Genomic DNA, 19,623 nt, shown 5'->3' with positions numbered 1-19,623 from the left:
TGCATGTCCTTGCCAGAAGCAAGATCTGTTTTACACAAGGCCCCATGCAATCACTCATCATTGCTACATGGACAGCCATTAGCCCCCTTCCTTCCCAGATCCCAACAATGACAACCAGAGATCACAGAACAAAAGGACTGGGTGAGCAGCCAAATAACAGTAACAAAAAGGACATCATGCAGAGCATCAGAGTGAGCAAGTGATACTGAGGAGGACATCCATTCCTGGGGGCACATTATGATGGGTCATGGACCGTCAGTGACTAAGTAGATTCCTTGCATTTCTGAAGGGAATGCAAGGAACAACAGCAACTAAAAAAGGGGACGGGAAAATGCAGCTGAACCAATTTCTTCCATTTCAGGCAAAGGTGAAGTCCTCATAACAAATACTATAAAAAAATTCTTCTTTGGGAAAAAAAACTTGACCAAGGCTGAGAACAAAGATGTTCTAACAGCTACCACAATCTACCTATCTTGGTATGTCAGGGTTTAAGATGCCATAGAATAGATACTCATGTTCTGGTATTACAGCTGACTAATGTCACTGTTTTCATATACTTGCCAATTAAATGCCAAAAAGTTGCCCTCATTTTAAAAACAAGTATGCTGCTCTCGTGTCAATTTGGTGGTAAGTCGTACAAACTTTATAAAAGAACTACCTCTGTGGCAAGTGTGCCTATCTTAGCATGACATTTCTGAGTGAGGTTTTGTGCACTGATCTGGAATCTTTTCAGACTCCCAGAATGAAGGAGCTTATCCTATGAGCTAGATAACCAGATTCCCTGGTAACATTTCTTTTGCCTTCCATTTGCTTGCAAGAAAAGGAATCTTTTTGCAGGGACCCAAAAGACTTCACTTTGCAGAGCAAATTATGTGAAACTTAAAGACTCCAGAACTGCGTATGTAACATGAATGGAACTAGACCAGCTTGACTACTTGTGCATATAGATTAAAAATAATTGTATAATCACTTTACAATTGGCAGTTTTTGTGGCAAGATTATTGGGAAAGGCTGTCCACCACAGCAATAAATACTCACTGTTTACGGTACCTGCTAGTGCATTAATATTATTCAGTCCAACGGTGGCTCCAGCCAGTCCTTGGAGAGTACCCAAAGAAGTCAAAGAATTCATGGCTGCACCAGCTGTGGAATTAGCAGTTGATGCAGCCACTAAAAGAAAAAGAAAATAAAGAAGGCAAAATTAAAGCCATATTTTGGTTACGTTAGTTGATCACAAAACAACTTACTTACAATAATGTTAAATGGAACAACAAGACTACTTGCAGTAAAGAAAGAAAAAATATCAGACCAATAGACCAACCTTGCTCAAAATGTTAATGTTATGACTGTTCACAGAAAGTGTTGATGAGCCTTGAACTGCAAAGTCTGGATCATAAAATTTAGCACTGTGCTATTTGCAAACAGTAACAGTAAGATCGAGTACAGTCACTTTTTCAAAAGTTTGTCAGCCAGGGTAGCATCCCAGGGTGATCACCCAACTAGCTGAGATACTGCTGCTTTTTAAACATCACTGAAAAAATAGAATTCCTTGTACAAGTTTGTCATACAACAGATTTTTGTCACAGACTCTTCAAGTAAAATTTAAAATCTTCTGTGAGACACTACTCTCCAGTTATGGCTGCAGGACATTGTATGAACACTATTTGAATGCCTGAAGTTTACAAAAAACGAGAATTATGGGACATACACAAAAAGTAACCACTTATTGCAGGCTTTTAGTCTGGTCTATGTATGCACCTAGTCATTTACATGTACGCCATAGATGATACTTTATGCTTCTACCAAAGCTCTGCCAGAGGGAAAGCTGAGGCTCAGAGAGATAAAAGGTCTCTGCTGTTATGATGTTGAGACAATTCTGAAGGTGGGAGAGAGATAAATCCATCTAAATCATATGCTTAGGCAGAGAAAGAGACTCAATCTCTTATCTCAGGAAATAAGGCACCGTAGAAATTTCTATCATTTAGGATAGGTGGGATGAATTAGAAAAATGTCCTTCACCTGTAGAAGGGCCTTGAATAGCCTGCATGAATTAAAAAATTAAATTACAGATATATGAAGTTGTATCAGGTAAATCACACTTACAAAAGCTGAGGAAGTAATTAATTTTTTAGCTTGTCTCTAGAGCCCTATGTTAATAAACCAATCACGAAGACTTTTTTTTCTTTTTCTTTAAAAATTGCACTTTGTTCTGAAAAATGAACATTCAAAGTCATGTTTTGTTGGTGAACTATTGCATGCACATCATGTCTACACCGTGGTTTTTTTTGCTCCTACCCATTATGTAGCTGGGAAATGGTTAAGATGACTTCTATCTTGATGCTCTTTGATGCTCTTTTGGGTTGCTGAACACATCAGAATACCCAGTGAACCCTCAAGAAAGTGGAGTACCTACAGTTTGCAGCACCCAGGAAGGAAAAAGAAGCTAAGGCTAAATTTTCAAACGCTGTGGGTAAACTTCAAGGGCCTAAACTACAAAGAACTCATCTTTACAACCTCAAGACCCACCAAAGATAGCCTTCCCCTCTGGGCCTCCAAGTCCAAAGGACTCTCTTGATGAGAGTAAGGAAAGATTTCCTGAGTTTGGAGCATTCCTTGTCCCTACTTTCACCACATCTGCAGTGTTCTCTTGAATAATTTTATATGTTGCAGACAGAAGCAGCTTGGTTGATCAATCACCTTCTACAAAGCAATAAACCAATAATGTCTCTGATTAAAAAAAACTTAATCCAAGAAACAAGTGAGAAAACTCTTTTGTTGGATAATGTGAACACCAGCAGAGAAGAGAGAAAAAATCAAAGTGGATGAATGTCAGTGAATTCCCTGTGACCAACACAGCTCTGTGTTTCTGTTCATGTTCATTATCAGATCATTTAAATGAAGCACTTAAATCTGAAGGATCTGATTGGTTATGACTGGGCTGAATTCCATTCATTTCTCTTTCAGAGTATTATATTACTCTTTTATCTTGATGAAACACATATATTTAAGAAATGAGAGAAATGGGGGCTAGCAAATTGCTTGCCTAAAATTACATTAAAGCTCTTGGGGGCAAATAATTCCTGTGAGTGAGAGCCATACGCTTATGGATTGTCAACACATCTGTTGGAGAAGGCAGAAAAATCTGATTAAATCCTCTTGTGTAGCCCAGAGCTCATCGTGGTGGTTCTTATCAGGCTCACTGCTCAAACACGTGCCTTGAGGATGGCCAATATCTGGGGCCAACATTTCTTTTTTTCTTTTATTCTTTCCAAGTTTCTCCATTTCATCAGACAAACACAGAGCAGGTGTCTCAGCAATTCTCCCATTTGAAGTTGCAATGCAGATTATCTAGCTTGCCTAAATAATGACTTGGCACATAATCAATGTAAAATACTAGTTGGAGCACTGAAGAACCTCAGAAATCAGCATTTTGTTGTGGCTATTTCTTCTGCTTAACAGTTATCTGTCTCACAGATCCACTGGTACAATGTTTTTTTTGCTCTTTGGCCTATTATTTCTTTGAGGAATAAGAAACTGAACAAATTGAGTGGTTCCCATTATCTTATTGAACATGGACTGAACAGAAATAAAAGGAGCTCCATTCATTAGGGCACTTGTACGCGATGGATCCAGCAACTTGTTGGATGAGATATCCTGGGAGACTCCACACCTTCTCCTCTTTTACTGCATCCTGTGCATATGAAATGAAGACAACGATGAGCTAAGACATTATGAATGGGACCAAGACTTAGAGAGAGCACAAAATGCTGCAAAAATCAATGGCTGAAGTAATGGTATTCCTTGTCCTCAAAAAACTTATAGGGAGATGAAACAAAGTCTTCGAGACTTTGAAAGTCTTACAAGAGACACGTGGAGGCTTAGGCCAGCTGAAAGTTTTTACCTTATGAACTCCCAGAATATGCTGAAAATCATCTGAAGACAAGGACTATGCCTTTCCGGTCTTTTGCCCTTTTCTACTTACTTTCAACTAAAAGTTTTAATGTCTACTGAACCAAAGGGGAAAAAAAAGAAAAATTATATGCCTTGTGGTAAAGGTAGATGATTGCACTATTATGGGGGAACCTGTATATTTCTCTCACGTCAGCAAAGCTCCTGGGCTCCCAGAACTTGCTCAGAGTAATGGCAAAGGAAGTATGGTGCACTGCTGGAACAGCATTATTCTATATTTATGGCTTTTAGTTTTCCACATGACAAACACAGATTGGATACCTACAGAATTTATAAATTCATTTTTACCAGGCTCTCCTGGCACCATGTAAATTAAAGGAAAACATTTCACAGCTCTCTCCATCCTCAGCACCACCACATAGCTGCTCTGAATTGAATCACTTCACAGTGGTGCTTAATTAAGAGTAGGTATCTCTCCAGCTACACAGACAGCCTGATGTATGGAGCTGTAATGCTGCCAGGAATCACCCTCTTTGTGCTACTGGTGCACCACTATTAAGTGCAACACAGGAAAATCAAAACACATAAAAAAGTGCAAATCATAGAATACCATACATAGAATACCCTGAGTTGGAAGGGACCCATAAGGATCAAGTCCAATTTCTATGACTTAGGCTTCTGGAATCCCTCTGTATGGCATGCCTTTTTTCCACAACATTTGCTATATTATTTTTCTCTTCATATTGGCAATTTTATAGTTGCCTCCTTAAACCTATATGTGGCAGGGTGATGTAGGGCTGCGTTAAGTGAATTAGCCGATACTGAAGTTAGGGGGAGAGATTCAGCCTGATGATTATACAGTAGTTGCATATACAAAAGGCAGAGAAGAACAGAGCTGCTTTTTATCTGCTGCACCTACCCCTCCCTAACAATTTTAAGCCTTGGATGAACATCAGAACATAACAGATAAGATTTTGTCTGCTTTTTCCTCTCCAGCATCAGTCACTGGAATAAGTTGACAGCTTTCTCAAAGAGACTGTTGCTCAACAGAGAGCAGCACTGTCTGGCCCTAGTGGAGAAGTTATGGGGTTGGATCCTTTGGCTGATGTTCCAAGAGTTCAGGCCAGATGCTCACCTTAACTCCAACTAACCTTAATAATCTGTGAATAATAATATGTGAAGATACCACAGCTTTGGAAAGAGGTCAGTGAAGACTGGCAAGAATTGTCCAATGACCTGTAGAAAAGTCTGCTTTGTCTCTTGAAGATATGCTATATGCTGGGCAGCTGTTGCCTCCTCCATCTAGGACCCATCCAGAGACTATACAGAACATTTTAGAATCTTCAACCATGAAAGATAAGATTCAAAATGTATATTTAACTATTAGAGACTACAGTAGCTTCTTTACTGATCCTTCTATTCCCATATTTCTGAGTCAGCCTCATAACTATCTGCTTCTTTTTCTTTCCAGACTACTCAACTTCAGTTTAGTAAATAGCCAGACACTTCCAAATATTACAAATAATATTATTAAGAAGTTGAGAACTAGAAAAGAGCATACTAGAGCTCTCCCTCGTGACACTCCCAAATCCCTTCCAACCTCAGCAATTTGATCTCTTCCTAAATGAAATTTTTTTATGAGCTTCATTATAAATAAAGAAACTTGGCCTTTGATTAACATATTATTTAACAGAGCTCTCTTTGATATAGTGAACATGTTTTGATTTGGAGTGAATGCTGTACATGGTTATTTAATTACCACTGTTGTTTTTGTGGAGATTTTTAAGGCTGGATTTATCTGGTATTTTCATCTATTGTCAACATTTTAATTTCTGCATGCAATAGAGTATAGCAACTTTTAAGTCAAGACTCTTATACAAAAAGTTTAAGTGAGCAATGAGACATTTCCCTTCTTATTAGTAGCATTTCAACACAATTCCTAAAAACTATGCCAATCTAGAGAAACAGGCAGTACTAATACATAGACTTTTGGCCATTCTGTTGGCAAGCTTAAATCTATGGAGTCACAATGATTTACATCTGGATTCGCATCAGCTGGAAAACTAGATTCAGGATAACAGCATCTAGGAAAGTCAATGATGTGGAAATATTTTTTTGGCTTTGCATTGCATACTGTGGACGGGATTAATTTCTCCGCCTTTGGCAGTCTCACAGTTAGTTTAAGCTAGTCTAGCCAAAACTGTTCTTTTGGACCATCTCTCAGATAAAGAGACATGTAGCTTCAGTGCGCTACCTTTGGATTTCTATGTCAGGATGAGCTGAATTGTGCTCTGGACCTACTCCTGTTTCCACTGACTGAGATGGTGAACATAGACCATAAACACAGATAGACAGAGGTAGACATAGGCCTTACAGATGAATCACATGAAGGGGGTTGGATCCTGCTCTTTCTGATCTGTGAGGGCTCTGCTTTTGTCCTGTCCGCAGAGCTGGTGCCATTCTTTGAAAATGCAGAATGCAATCACCTCCATCAAATCTTGATCTCACAGAATAGTCTGATGCTGGGGAATCCTGAACCAAAGTGCACAGGGTGTACATATTTCTGTAAAGCACACCTAGACAGCAGGGACTTATGTAGTGCCATAGTACAGGCAGGACGGCCTCACATGAGAGCATGAACAATGAGTAAAACTACTAGATGCTGCTGATGCTTCTCTGGTTCTACCTCAGACTTCCTGTGTTACCTTGGATAAAATATTCACTATGGTTGCTTTTTGTTTTGTTTCGTTTTGTTGGAAGACGGGGCTGATTCTGCTGCTTCCCACTTGCTGGCTTATTTTATAGAAGGCTACATCTTCAAAGTGCAGGTATGTTTCTATCGTGCCTATTTATTTCCTGTTCTTAAGACCAAGGAATGCTCTTAACAGGGTTTCTAAGTATACTTAAGTAAAAAAACAGAGACCTGTGTTCATCTTAGTGTACACACTTAGTTCACACAGCACAGACTTGCAGTAGGGAGTTGGGCAAATCCCTCATCCTCTCATCCATATCTCTGAGCCAACATATAAAATCCTGTTTCCCAACAGAGGAGACCAGGAAAGCTGTCTGGGCACTTGATGAAAGAGAATACTATAGGAATGTGTCCTCTCACTGCTGCTCTGAATAAAAGGATCTACTTAAATTACACATGTAATACCATGATTTAGCAAAGAGATGGTTTCAAGTGGGTGTTAGACCCCAGTCTTTATTTTACTTGGTAAATATCTGAGAGATATAGAAAGCCATATTCCACAAATAAAAGGGCTTCTAGGACACTCCAGAAGATGTTTGCTAACTTGGCACTATTTTCTGGGTGGTGATATCCAGTAGGCTGTGCACTCTCTCTACTCCTCTTTGCCTCATCCTATTTCCTTTCTTGTCTTCCAGAATACTTCTGAAAATGATACACAGACATACTGCCAGTTTGGTACTAAGGTATCAAAAATACCAGAAGAGACATTTCCATGATTTTACGGTTTCTTTCTGGAAACACCATTTTGGTTTCAGAGCAGGACTATGAGAGAGAATGGGCAATGAAAATAACAGAAGGGTACAAAGGCTTGGGTTGGAAGGGATCAGAAAGATCATCTAGTTCCAACTCCCTACTATAGGCAGGGAGGCAAAAAAAAAAAAAAAAAAATAATGAAGGCTGGCTTTCTCTTTTTGCCTGCATGGAGAGTTACTGTAGACCTTCACCCACTCCACCCACGAGAAGAGAAGGGCCAATACTTCTGTAGCAGAAATAGCTTTCTGGTGTTGCCTTCTAGACTTCAGGGCAGCTCCAAAACTGGCTTACCTACATCAGCATTTCCCAAATAGTGATCCACAACAACAACCACGTCAGCCTATTGACAGATTTCCTTTATGCAGCTCTCAGTTACACTTCACAACTGCTTGTCACTCCCTAATGCACAGCACAACAGGAAGCCCAACATTTACTTTGCTATCAGTTACCTACAAATGTGTTTTCTGTTCACATCCCACTTAAGTCACTTGTAGAGGATGTGCATATATTAAAAAGCAAAGAACACCACTCAGCTCTGAAACATAACTTTGTTCTTGTTGTTTTACTTAATGGAGAGTTAAAATAATTCAGCAAGTACTTTGCTCCAGTAAAGATGATACAGCAGTTTGCCAGGGATCAATACTACTGAAAAATGTAAGGTTAAGCATCTCTGTGACACTAAGCACGAGAAGTTGCAGAGAACACATGCTTTCTTTTGGGAGAGCCTCCTGTCAAATTTATATTGGCATTTTTCTGAATCTAGAATCCTCTTTCTTGGTGTGAATTAGGCTGCATTTCTAATTTTCTTATGCCTTCCTGAGCCCAATGGCTCCAAGGATTAGATAAAATGGATCTGCCTTAATCAGCTCCTGACTAAAAGGCTGACATTCAAAGGGACCCAGAGAAGCAGAGCTGGCCAACATGTACCTTATGAAAGGACCTTCGCATGAAAGTACAAATTCAAATTCCTGCATGTGAGGAGGAGCAACGTGTGTCAATGACACAAACACAGGATGGATGGGCTGGGAGGAGCTCTGCTGTAAACAGCCTAATGGTTCTGATTACAGATGACCACAAACTAGCAGTGTGCTCTGGGAGGTAAGAAAGCCAACAGTCTCCTGGGCTGAATGGAAAGGAGCAGAGACAGGAGATCCAGCTGATTTTTCTCCTTCAGTCAGCACGTTAGATCTTATCTAAGTGCTACATCTAGTTTTGTGCTCCTCACTGCAAGAAAAACGTTGATCAACTGGATGGAGCTCAGTGGGAGACCACCAAGGTGGTCAAGGACTAGAGGACTCATCCTGTAGAGAGATGCCAGTAGAGGTGCGCTTGTTCACACTGAAGAGATGGCTTCGGGGGGACATAACAACAGCACCTCTGCACCTGTGACATGCAGGAAACTGGAGATGGGCTGTTCAATGCAATGTATGGCAGGAGGAAGAAAGGGAAATTGAAATAAAAGAGGTTCAGTCTGAATACAAGGAAAAACCTTCTCTAAGTGAAGATTGTCACGCATTGGAAAAGATTACCCAGACTGATCAGTCTGTATTGTTGCAGGTTTTCAAGTCCTGAGTAAATCAAGCTCTGAGTAACCTGATCTGACCTCACACTTGACCCTGTTTTGAGTTGGGGTTGGACAACAGACCTCCTCAAAGACTTCCAATATCCTGTGATCCTAAAAAACGAACAGTGTAGCAGAAAAGCAGAAAAAATCAAGAAACAATGAAACAGAATAAAAGAAAGATGAAAAATGAATATGGGTTGGGAGAAAATGGAACACAAGATCTAGCTTCTGTGATAGGTCTGTTTACAGGCATAGAGGGTGAGACTGAACATGCCACTTAACTCTTTGCTGTTTTTATGATCCTGGTCTGCCTCAAGTATTTCTTACGCAAACTTTCCAGAGCTAGTTCTACGTCTAACGTAGGTCATGACCTTGCATGATTCCTATGGATTTCAGATTTATTTTAGTTTCCTTCTGATTTAGCAACATGCAACAGAAAATAAAATTGTAGTAACAGGATGCAAAGAATGGATTTTTAAAAACTGTGAGAAGAGAATACATGCACTAAGAAAAGAAAATCAAAATTATTCTAACACCTCCCCAGTCAGTAACACAGAAGAAGTAAATGGTAAGAGTTGGGGACAAATGGAAAAGAAATACTAACCTTAAGAAAAACATCTCTAATTTTAGCAAGTTGAATTTAAAATCTTCTGTTTACTACTCAAAATCACTTGGGTAAACAGAATATTCTTTGTCCCTTTGTTAGTACAAGAGGGATAATAAAGCTAACAGACAACACTGGATTTAACGATAATCAGATTATGGCTCTGTTTTCTTTTCCCTTTCTAAGCTTCAGTTGCAAAAAACAATGATGTCTGCAATGATGTAATGCAACCTTTAGCTAAACAAGATGAACATCTGCGGGCTTGTGTGAAAGCCCAAAGATACTAGCCAGAGTTTAGTTGTGTTCAACAAAGCCTGTGCAAAGCTTCCAACTTTGTTCTAATCTACAGCATCTTAGTTTGGTTGTGGTGCTCTTTTAAACAGATAAAAAGGGCACTCAGCTGTAGGAGTCCTTGTATAGCAGTGAATCAACACCACCAATCTGGTGTTACGCAGATTCTGGCCAGAGATGATCCTAGGTGTTTAAGGTCAGTCCACTCTTCACATAGCTCTAACAATAACTGGCTGGTTTAAGGAGATGGAAGCCATAAAGTTCACTCCTCGGTGTGACTTAAATGCCTCCAATGGAAAAGCTAAGCAATTGAAGTATAGGGATGATGGAGCTTGTGAAATGAGCATTATAAACATGGGCGTGGGGGAGAACTGGGAAGTCAGTCACACTGCCCATGTGACACTGCTCTCAGGAATTTGCAGTTGCGTTTCTGTCTGAAATGAGAACACTCCAAGGGTTCTGACTGCACAAGGAACATTTTAAAGAGGAAGAATAATTAAGCGATGACAGAGGCATCATCATTATTAGATAATCACAACCCAGGGGCATTAACAAACATTGAGTGTCTCTAATCCCACGGGGTCTAATTATTCTGTGATAATAACCACACCTCCAAGTTTTAATTTATTCTTGTGGAGAGCAAGGGGGGGTGTAGGAGAAAAGGGGGCATTTTAATATTTTTGCTGAAAGAAGATGCACTTGGCCTTTCAAAAAGGCTCATCAGTATTCTAATCTAACTAGTGTATTGTGATTGGCATTAAATTGTCTGCCCTTTATGGTGATCTCCAACCAATCTGAGTATCCATCCTCATACAAACGGGTGGCCTGCCAGTCACTAACACAGTGCCATCATGCAGCCATTCTGCTGCTCAGGGCAATTTTTGGCAAAGGAAATGTGGATTTTCCCATTTGGGAGGTTAATTCTCCACGAAGTTCTCTGACAAACACACTGCCCATGGCATGGAGGGATGAGTAGAAACTTGATCATTTTCTGCTACCTGGAAGTGCTGTCTGACGTGTCAAAAAGGGAGATTCTAGTAAGTTTAAGTGCTCTGCTTGTGCCTGGAAAGAATAAAATAAAAGTGACAGATGCACTCCAGGGACAGAGAACCAGAAAAGCAAGAGAGGAAGAAAGAGTTGGCAGAAATGAGAATGACAACATAGAGAGACTTATACCGATATCACAGCCTTTCCTGAATAAGTCAATGTCCCTCTATTTCTTCATTACTCACAGGTGAACAATCCCTATGAAAGATTATCTATGACTTCTCAGGATACAGGAAAAGAGAAATACTACTGAGTAATGGAGGAAGGGAGAACAGCAGCCTCTCAACACTCAATCGCATCTGCGTGTCTCCGGTATGCATGTGCAAGTGAGATGAAGCAGGAGCAAAGAAGAGGAGAGTCTTTCCCCATGGTGATCCTTTTGGCTGAAGATGAGTTTCTGAGAACACCTTTATATTTCACAATGTCCTGTGCATGCATGCTCACATACAAGAAAAAAGAAGCAAAACCAACCCAAACAGAGAGGTGAACTAATTCATTCAAATTCTTTGCAAAGACAGAAGAAGCAAAGTAGAGACTTCAGTTAGACTCCTAACTCCATACCCTCCAGGAGTATCTTCAGGGTTGCTGGGCATACTTACGTGAATCTATGCTGTTGTGTTTAAGGGTACATTTTCCTTTGAAATTATGAAGATGGAAGAGAGTAAAAAGTAAATTAATGTCTTGGGCCAGTTCCACACTGATGCTTCTGTTTTGTTGAAATGCATTATTTGGTGAGGACACGTTTTTACTTCACAAACTGCAAGGCCATTAGTAAGGCAGTCAAGGGCTTAATTTATTAGTTTCAAACCCATTCAGCTGTTGAAGATGCTTGTGTTTGGCCAATGCATAAAATAAATCAGGGGCTACAAATTCAATTAACTGTATCTTTTCAGATAAAGTAAAATAACATTCACAAACTCCAATTCCCATTGTATTCTACAATCTATCCTGCTTCAGGGAAACAGGCCATGAGTAGCTTGAACATATGCTCAATTTTCTAGGATCTCAGGAGCAGTGCTGCCAGTAGTAAATGTTAGACATTTGAAAGCTCCTCCGATTGCATGAGTTTTGCTAAGATCTGGATTGTTTCCTGAATTCTACGAACTCCAACATTTTCTTGGCTTGGACTTCTTGTCAGATATACAGCATACAAGCTCATATATCTACCTGTGTAGCCAACTTGATAGTATCACATTTCTTTAGTAGAAAATAGCCCTGAATGAGCTTGAAATAATACTTCTAACGAAAGGAGAAAAACAGGCTTTTTTTTTACAAAGTGGGATTCTTGTGGCCTGAAATAAAGATTAAGAGTTGGGAAGAGAGACTTTCAAAACATAATGTATTACAAAGTGTTATTTGTATACTGCAAGCAAAGTAAATCCAAAAAGGTGCTTAGGCAATGGATTTAATACTTTAGGAATATGATAATGTACTAATGTTTAAAAAACAAACATGTCTCCTGTTGAATTAGATCCTGCTAATCCATGGTTTAGTACTGTACATGGTTTCCTAAAAACAACTCTGCAGAATTAACCAGCAGAATTATTTGCTGAAAAATATGCATGTGTTTCTATCCTTCAACTCTGGAAATCATGTAGTTCTAAGTAAAAAGACAGATATCTTTCTGTGCCCCAAATTCCTAAAATATTGATGTTTATTTTAAAAAAGAGCCAAGGTGCTTTTCAATATTGTCTCCTCCTGAAGTTGTCCAGCAGCCTCACACTTCTTCACTGAAGGTTCTGTCCACTCAAAACCCAGCCATTTAATAAGTAAACTTCCTTAAGATCCCTTAGGCTGAATTAATATACTTCTGCTTAGAAATCTCTTTGCCAGGAGAATATACAATGACCTGATACATTTTACAGGACAAATCTGCAAACAGGTCATTCTGGTTAATCGATCACAAGCCTGCTGCCACCTGCATCCTTCAGGTTCATTGTTCCAAATGAGGAGCCAAGAAGAGACACTGCTGTTGCAGGGATGCTCCATGAGAATTAATCATCCTTCTCCTCTCCTTTTACTGCCCTGAGGTTCTGGGATATTTTGGACACAAGTCACACTCTTTAGGCAGTATAGATGTTTTGAAGCATTAAAAATACAACTATAGGTCAAAAATTCGTGCCTATTTCCCTAGTTTTGGCTCTAAAACATTTGCTTGGATCCCTACTTAGGGGTGACTTAATTAGCAGATGGACTTAGCACCAGTATAATCTTTGCAAGTAGCATCATCATCTTTGGGCACTAAGAGCAGTCACAATCGTCCATTTGTTTAGAAGCTCAAGCACAGACTCAGATACTTAACAGACAGTAGGTAGGGCTGGTTCACACACAACAGTTTGGTGATGTACTCTCTCCATTACAGATAGCAATCTTCCTGAACTGTGCAGTTAAGCGATTGGCGCTGGATGGTCGGCATGCCAAGGCAACATTTTCTGCCCTGGCTTCCTTGCAAATATGTAATTTGTAAAAAAAACACCATGGTGCTGAGATCAGGGTTCAGACGTTGAACTGCTCTCTTTCAGAGCACTAAGATAATGGTGCTAATAATAAAAGTCCATTTAAATGTAACATTGAAAATCATATATTTGGGATGTTTAAGCATCACCTGAAGCATCCATTTGGTAGGCAAATGGTATAAGTAAGCCTTTATTTAAGATACATGTTATATTTAGCAATTGTTTTTTTATCCTAGCAACAATTAACATTATGAGAGCTAAGTTTCCTAAGTACTTCAAATCAAACAAAGCTTAGTTTAAATGTTTTTGTAACAATGGAACCTGCATTAATTCCACATGAGATGGTACAAAAATAATCAATTTGTACTACAGTATAAAGAGTGCCATTCTGCATTTTAAACCGATCTCTTCCAACATGAAACATCTAGTCCAATTCAGTCTTCAGCAAACTGTCAGACCTTCCTACACACCTACTGGCAGGGTTATTTTTGGATCATCCTGGAAGCAAATCACAGCTATCTCAGTGGGTGTACTGGCCTCTAACAAAATGTCACGGCGGCAGCCTTGCACTGCTGATTGGAGAAAAATGTATTGTACTGAAGTGAACAAAAAGAGAATCTTCTAAGAATGATTATTTGAACACTCTCCACTGCTTCCCAGCTGAAGCACCTTGTATATTCCATAAAATCGCTAACATTACAACAATTGTGTTCACAACATGAATACCTTCAACTAACAAAGACAATCTTTGTGCCATATTAGGGGGTAGAAAAATAATGAACCACAGATTTTAACTGTGAGTTATAATTCTCTGCTTTTAGCAGGGGGAAGAGTTGAACTAATTCTTTCAGGACAGACACTACTGGTAATATTTTTTTCTTCTCTTTTTTCAGTTTATTCTATACTTCACGGAGTTCCTTTCTTAGGGGGAACGCAATAATACTTCAGTGTCAGCATCTGTCTGAAATGAGTATTTTTACATTTTTTATGTGAGGAGGGCTTTTTTCAACATAAGGCTTAGAAGGTGAATTCTGACAGAACATAGCAAAAGCTGGGCTTGATTTTAAGAGGTTGTTAAAGAAAAAAGTCTGTCTTTCTACAATGACAGTGTTTTTTGCACAGATTTCCTTTTAGGTTTACACAGCAGATAAACCTGAAGAGTTCTGTTACAGAAGCATCAATAGCTAGTTCAGTGGTGTGAATAAATAATAGTTTAGAGAATCAAATAATCATGAAAATGTGATGGAAAATCAAGGCTCCTAAGTATGCAACTGAATTAGCTTCTGGTTTAGCAATTCTTCCACAACTCAGAAGTTATACTGAGTATCATAGAATCATAGAATCACAAGGTTGGAAAGGACCTATAAAATCATCTAGTCCAACTGTCCTCCTGTCACCATTACAACCCATTAAGCTACTGTGTTTAAGAGCTTCCCTACCGGCAACTGAAGAACAGTTATGTAAGAATTTTAAGAAACAAAACTGAAACAGGCCCATGGATGCAGTAGAATCTCTCTCTCTGGAGATGTTCAATCCGTGGCTGGACATAGCATTCACCAACCTGCTCTATGTGGCTCTGGTTTGAGCAGGAGCCTGGAGCACAGACTCTGGGTAGAGACCCTTCAAAACTATGTGATTTTGTGTCTTTCATGCTATGACATTCAACAGTAAAAATCTATGCAGTGGTGGAAAGTTATAAGATGAAAAAATAAGTTGGCATCTGAAACCCAGCTTCCATATTCTTCCTTTTCAGAGTGCAGATATGTTTCTGCTGTTGCTTAATAGTAGTTTACAAAAAGATAGCAGGACATTTTTTACAGTACCAAGGTTGTACTACCCATGAAAGCCAGAAAAAAAACCCCAAACATTATCCTTGTGAAAATTAGGGTAATGGGTCAAGTAAAGCAAAGTAAATGTCAGAGTGTTGGAGGGAGATACACTGATCCTAAGTTCATATGTCCACCTCTGCAGGAGCAGCCTTTCTGTGGGCTTTCTGCTAGTCAGAATTTCTGCAGAATATGGCAAGGATATTCTCTGGAAAGCAGGTCACAGTCCCTAACACTCACCTGAGATTTGTCCTGCCCAAAGTAAGTGCCACTATCCTGACTACACCTGACACAGTTCCACCAACCTCCTTGTTGATATAATGAGAAATGCAACCTTCTGGCAAGAAGCAAGGGGAAAGTTGAGACAAACTGGCTCAGACAACATCCATGGCTCCACAGAGTTGGGTAAAAGCTACCCCAAGGCCATGCCATTACATTAAGAAATACTGCAGGCACTTGCCTTTGAAACAAGAACATATTCTAAGTAAGTGAGTGAAATGAAAAGAAATTGAAGAATTAATTAACCAAATAGAGGTGATTAAAGTAAATAAAGGAAACAATTATCATATCAAAATAAAAGACAAGGAAGATGATTAAATGAGTCTTCAAAAGACCCATGAGAAACTCATGAAAGACATAATATGCATTTACCTGGTTTTCATTCTTTCTTGATTTCATTTTCATTTTTATTCACTAACATCTGATAATTGCAAGAAACAGTTACTTTAACCATGGGCAATTTAAACCGTTTTAATTTTTTTTCCAGGGCCAAGAGACAAAAGAACCTATTTATTGCCTGAGGGGATTTTTACTAAAATGAAAGCTTAATCTTTTATGTTTTTTTAAGCAAAGGCTTTTAAAAAATCATTTCTAACAATGCTGTAGGGAGAGACTTCCATGGGCATGCAAAATTGAAATTATAAATTTACAATTATAAAAAAATTAATAGTTTGGGGGATTGCATTGTCTCTGTTCTTTCTGAATGAATAGTGTTTCAAGCTTAAGAGAAAGTATTTAGTACATGAAGGAGAACGACTGTCCTTAGACTCTGTGGCGGTCAAAGCTTTTTAATAAGTATACAGCACATATGAGAGAAAGATCATTGGAATTTAATTTGCTTGGAAATATGTGAATCTTGAAGAAAGAGTTTCGTACAAATTGAACAATCACTACTGAATCACAGTGAATATTTTTCTTGTGAGCATGTTGCAATTAGAAGTCAGCAACAGAACTTGACATGCTCAGACATCAGATACCATGCTGGTTTCTCACCTCCTGGCCTGTTTTTCTGTGTTGCCAATGCATCAAAGTTGGTCTGACCTCCATCGTTAACAGTCTGATGCATTGAAGGTTGCTAATCTTACCTATGTAAACTTAAGCTGCGAGATGAATTTGAATGGAAGTAATTTACAATAATCTGGGATTCTTATGACAAACACAGACAAAGGACAAAACAAGAGCTTGGGTGGTCCCGTGTGGGGCCACGCGTTGGACTCAATGATCCTTATGAGTCCCTTCCTACACAGGCTGTTATATGATTCTGTGATTCCAGGTTTTGGTCGAAGACACATTCAAGAGAGATCTTTAGGAGGGATAGAATTACATAAGGGTAAAAATGTGGATGTGATTTATGATGTGGCTGGCACAGTTTAAGGCATATTAGAAGTACGTGCTCACGTCCATTCCTGTTCAGAGTAGGATTTTGGCTTTAACAGCATCAAGGAAATAATTCAATTTAAGCATGTACCTTTACACTCTCCTAAATTTGGGTAGTTTTCTGAACTGAGAAATATTAATTTAATGCATTATCTGGAGAGACACAAACATTTCTTACTGGGGTTTGTGCAGGCTTTGAAATCAGACAAAATAATTTACACTTATGAAACACAACAAACTGAAGTGTTCTATTAAAAGAAAACTGGAACAAAAAAATATCCTCAAGGCCTCCAAACATTCACACTCTGAGAGGCACATTTAAATGTTTTCTGCCAACATATTTCAAATTCTAATGGAAATACTTTGAGCTACTCTGACAAGCTTTATTGAGCTAAATTCATTTCATACAGAGCAGAGAAGAGCCATTGAAAATACTGTTTAGGTTTAAAAAATACTTAATAGGGTAGAGAATGTGGAACAAGGTAAGAAAGCTCAAACTGAAAGACATTTTATCAGGAGTTGTTTTTAGGCTGGTTGTGCAATAGAAACAGGTTAAGGAAGCTACTAGATACGGATTTTCTCTTTGGTACGCCAACCTGTCTATAAGACTGTCTGTAGGAAGCACTGTCATTCAGAATACACCATTTCAGAGGTTAAATGTCCCAGATTTTTTAAAAATATCATACCTTTAAAGTGTGAGCCAGAATAATTAACCTCTTTGGAAAACCCTGCTACTTGCTCTAAGATGGCACCCCAAGAACTCTTATCTTGAAGAAATACCTTCCCAGCCAAAGCATCTTCCTAAGCTTCTGCAGGCTTGGACATGGGCTAAAGTCAGCCATCCATCCAGGCATTCAGGAGCCTGGATTAGGAGGGACCAGCAACTCAGCCAGGCTGGATAAGGAGATTGTGTTAGAGAGGGAGAGAGAAAAATGTGGACCTGAAATGTGAATTTTGAGTCCTGTGCTAACATGGCAAGGCAAACACCACAACAGAAGTACGCTGCTGCCTGAGATTCTCATGCCCCACAACTGATAGGAAAGTTCACTTCTAGACCCTCTGCACTGCTATGCAGTATGTTTAGTTGTTTTAAGAGGTCTAGTGAGTGTAGATCAAGAGATGCTGAGCATGCGTTGGGAGGACAGGCTACCCAGACATTTAACATCTAAACAGCAGGAAACAACTAATGTTGCAAGAAATGCAACATTTCTCTAAATAGGTGACATGAAGACAATAGAGCAGAAGCACAGACACTCAGGCTACCCTTCTGCAATGTATTAAGATCCAGCTCCAGGATGGAGACAAGAGTAAGCTCAGACTTAAAAAATAAATAAATAAATAAATAAATAAATAAATAAATAAATAAATACAAAAAATCAGCAAAACCAAATCATTTTTCCCTAATTTACTTCTTAAATCTGTTGTGCCGGATTATTTTTAGGTCAAGATGAGGCTCACATAAGAAACAGCAAAAACCTACACAAACTCACTATTCAGTCAAGCTGCCTTCCATTTAACCTCTCCCCCAAATGAACAATAAAACTGTAATATAATGGTAAGTGTTGGCCAGCTTTAACACCCGGCACCACATTCGGTCCCAGTTCTATTGTGCAGCGAAGGCTGTTTTCCTTACTGATGTGCTCAAACCGTCTGCCATGAATTACTTTTTCATGGGGAATAAATACACACTTAAACAAGATTAAACACAAATGTTCTTTAGTGGTGTCTAAAATAATATGAATGTTCTTTAGAACAGCAATAAACACACTTCATGATGCAAATAATTACACCCTACAGCCTTTATCTTTACATAAGCGGCCAGATTTTCACTCAGCTACTTCACTGTAAACCCAGTATAACTACACTGAATCAACACCTCTCTCCATGGACTTCAGGGATGCTGAAGTGTTACTAACCTCTTGATCTGCACTACCTCAGTGGCAAAGGCTTTGCAGACATGGGAAGTTCATGGATGAAAGTGTACATGTTGGCAATGGAGGCACCACTGTCTCTTAGCCTACTCCTTATTTCCCCATACAATTTGAGGCAATTAAGTCAGATTGTGGCTGTGCACTCCTTAAGCACCTGATATCAATTCTGATTCTCAGTTAGGACCACAAGACAGCTCCATAGAGGCTACAGCAAGGAAAAGAGAAGGAAAAAAGGAGAGAAGGACTGCATTAAAAATTTATGATGGGTGAAGAAAAAAAGTGCACAATGGGCTTAGAGTCAAAGATTTGTCCCCTGGGAATTAAGAAGTACCGCCTTGTTTAATCTTTCTGTAGGATGGGAAGGATTAGCTCATGTTCTGAACCCTTTCTGAGAAGTTAAAATTAGCTTAAATTTCTCATTCATCTGTAAACTTGATGTAAAGCTTTGCAAGATGGGTCTGTTAGGCTTTGATGACCCCTGAAATGTGTCTGCAATGGAGAACAAGTCCATATTGGACAGCTTGAAAAATAAGTTATTTTCTTAAAAATAACAGCAACAGCAGTGTATCCAGTTATTAAAAGGGTTTCCAGAATTTACACAAGCACACAACTTAGCCACAGCATGGTATCAGTTTTAAATATTTTCTTCCTATTTGCTCTCATCTTGCATCTTGAAAGCAAGCATTCTGCTCTTACCAGGACTTGTGAGGGCTCCCAGAGCACCAGTCGTTGTGGAGAGAGGATTTGCATTGGTGGTAGTAGCTGAGGTTTGGGCGGCGGCTGCTGCAGCTGCTAAAGTTGCCAAATTCTGTAATTGTAAAGCGTTCATGCCTG

At 39.2% G+C, this 19,623-nt stretch overlaps 1 protein-coding gene across 16 annotated transcripts in view; it reads right to left on the bottom strand.

Moving 5' to 3' along the window:
* The window catches only part of CELF2 (CUGBP Elav-like family member 2), a 564,102-nt gene that overhangs the window by 22,436 nt on the left and 522,043 nt on the right, over positions 1 to 19,623 (bottom strand). For 12 of the 16 annotated variants that reach the window (XM_048952217.1, XM_048952225.1, XM_048952171.1 and 9 more), the window contains 2 exons: positions 19,486 to 19,620; positions 1,039 to 1,170 (listed from right to left, as the gene is read on the bottom strand). In XM_048952217.1, the coding sequence (XP_048808174.1) occupies positions 1,039 to 1,170; positions 19,486 to 19,620 (267 nt within the window). The remainder of the gene's footprint in view (positions 1 to 1,038; positions 1,171 to 19,485; positions 19,621 to 19,623) is intronic. The other 4 variants (XM_048952152.1, XM_048952181.1, XM_048952189.1 and 1 more) reach the window with 1 other exon arrangement.

The sequence above is a fragment of the Lagopus muta genome, chromosome 1 (genome assembly GCF_023343835.1).
Source record: "Lagopus muta isolate bLagMut1 chromosome 1, bLagMut1 primary, whole genome shotgun sequence".
NCBI lineage: Eukaryota > Metazoa > Chordata > Aves > Galliformes > Phasianidae > Lagopus > Lagopus muta.
The sequence above is the reverse complement of the archived record's forward strand: the minus strand, read 5'-3'. Positions and strand labels throughout refer to the sequence as shown.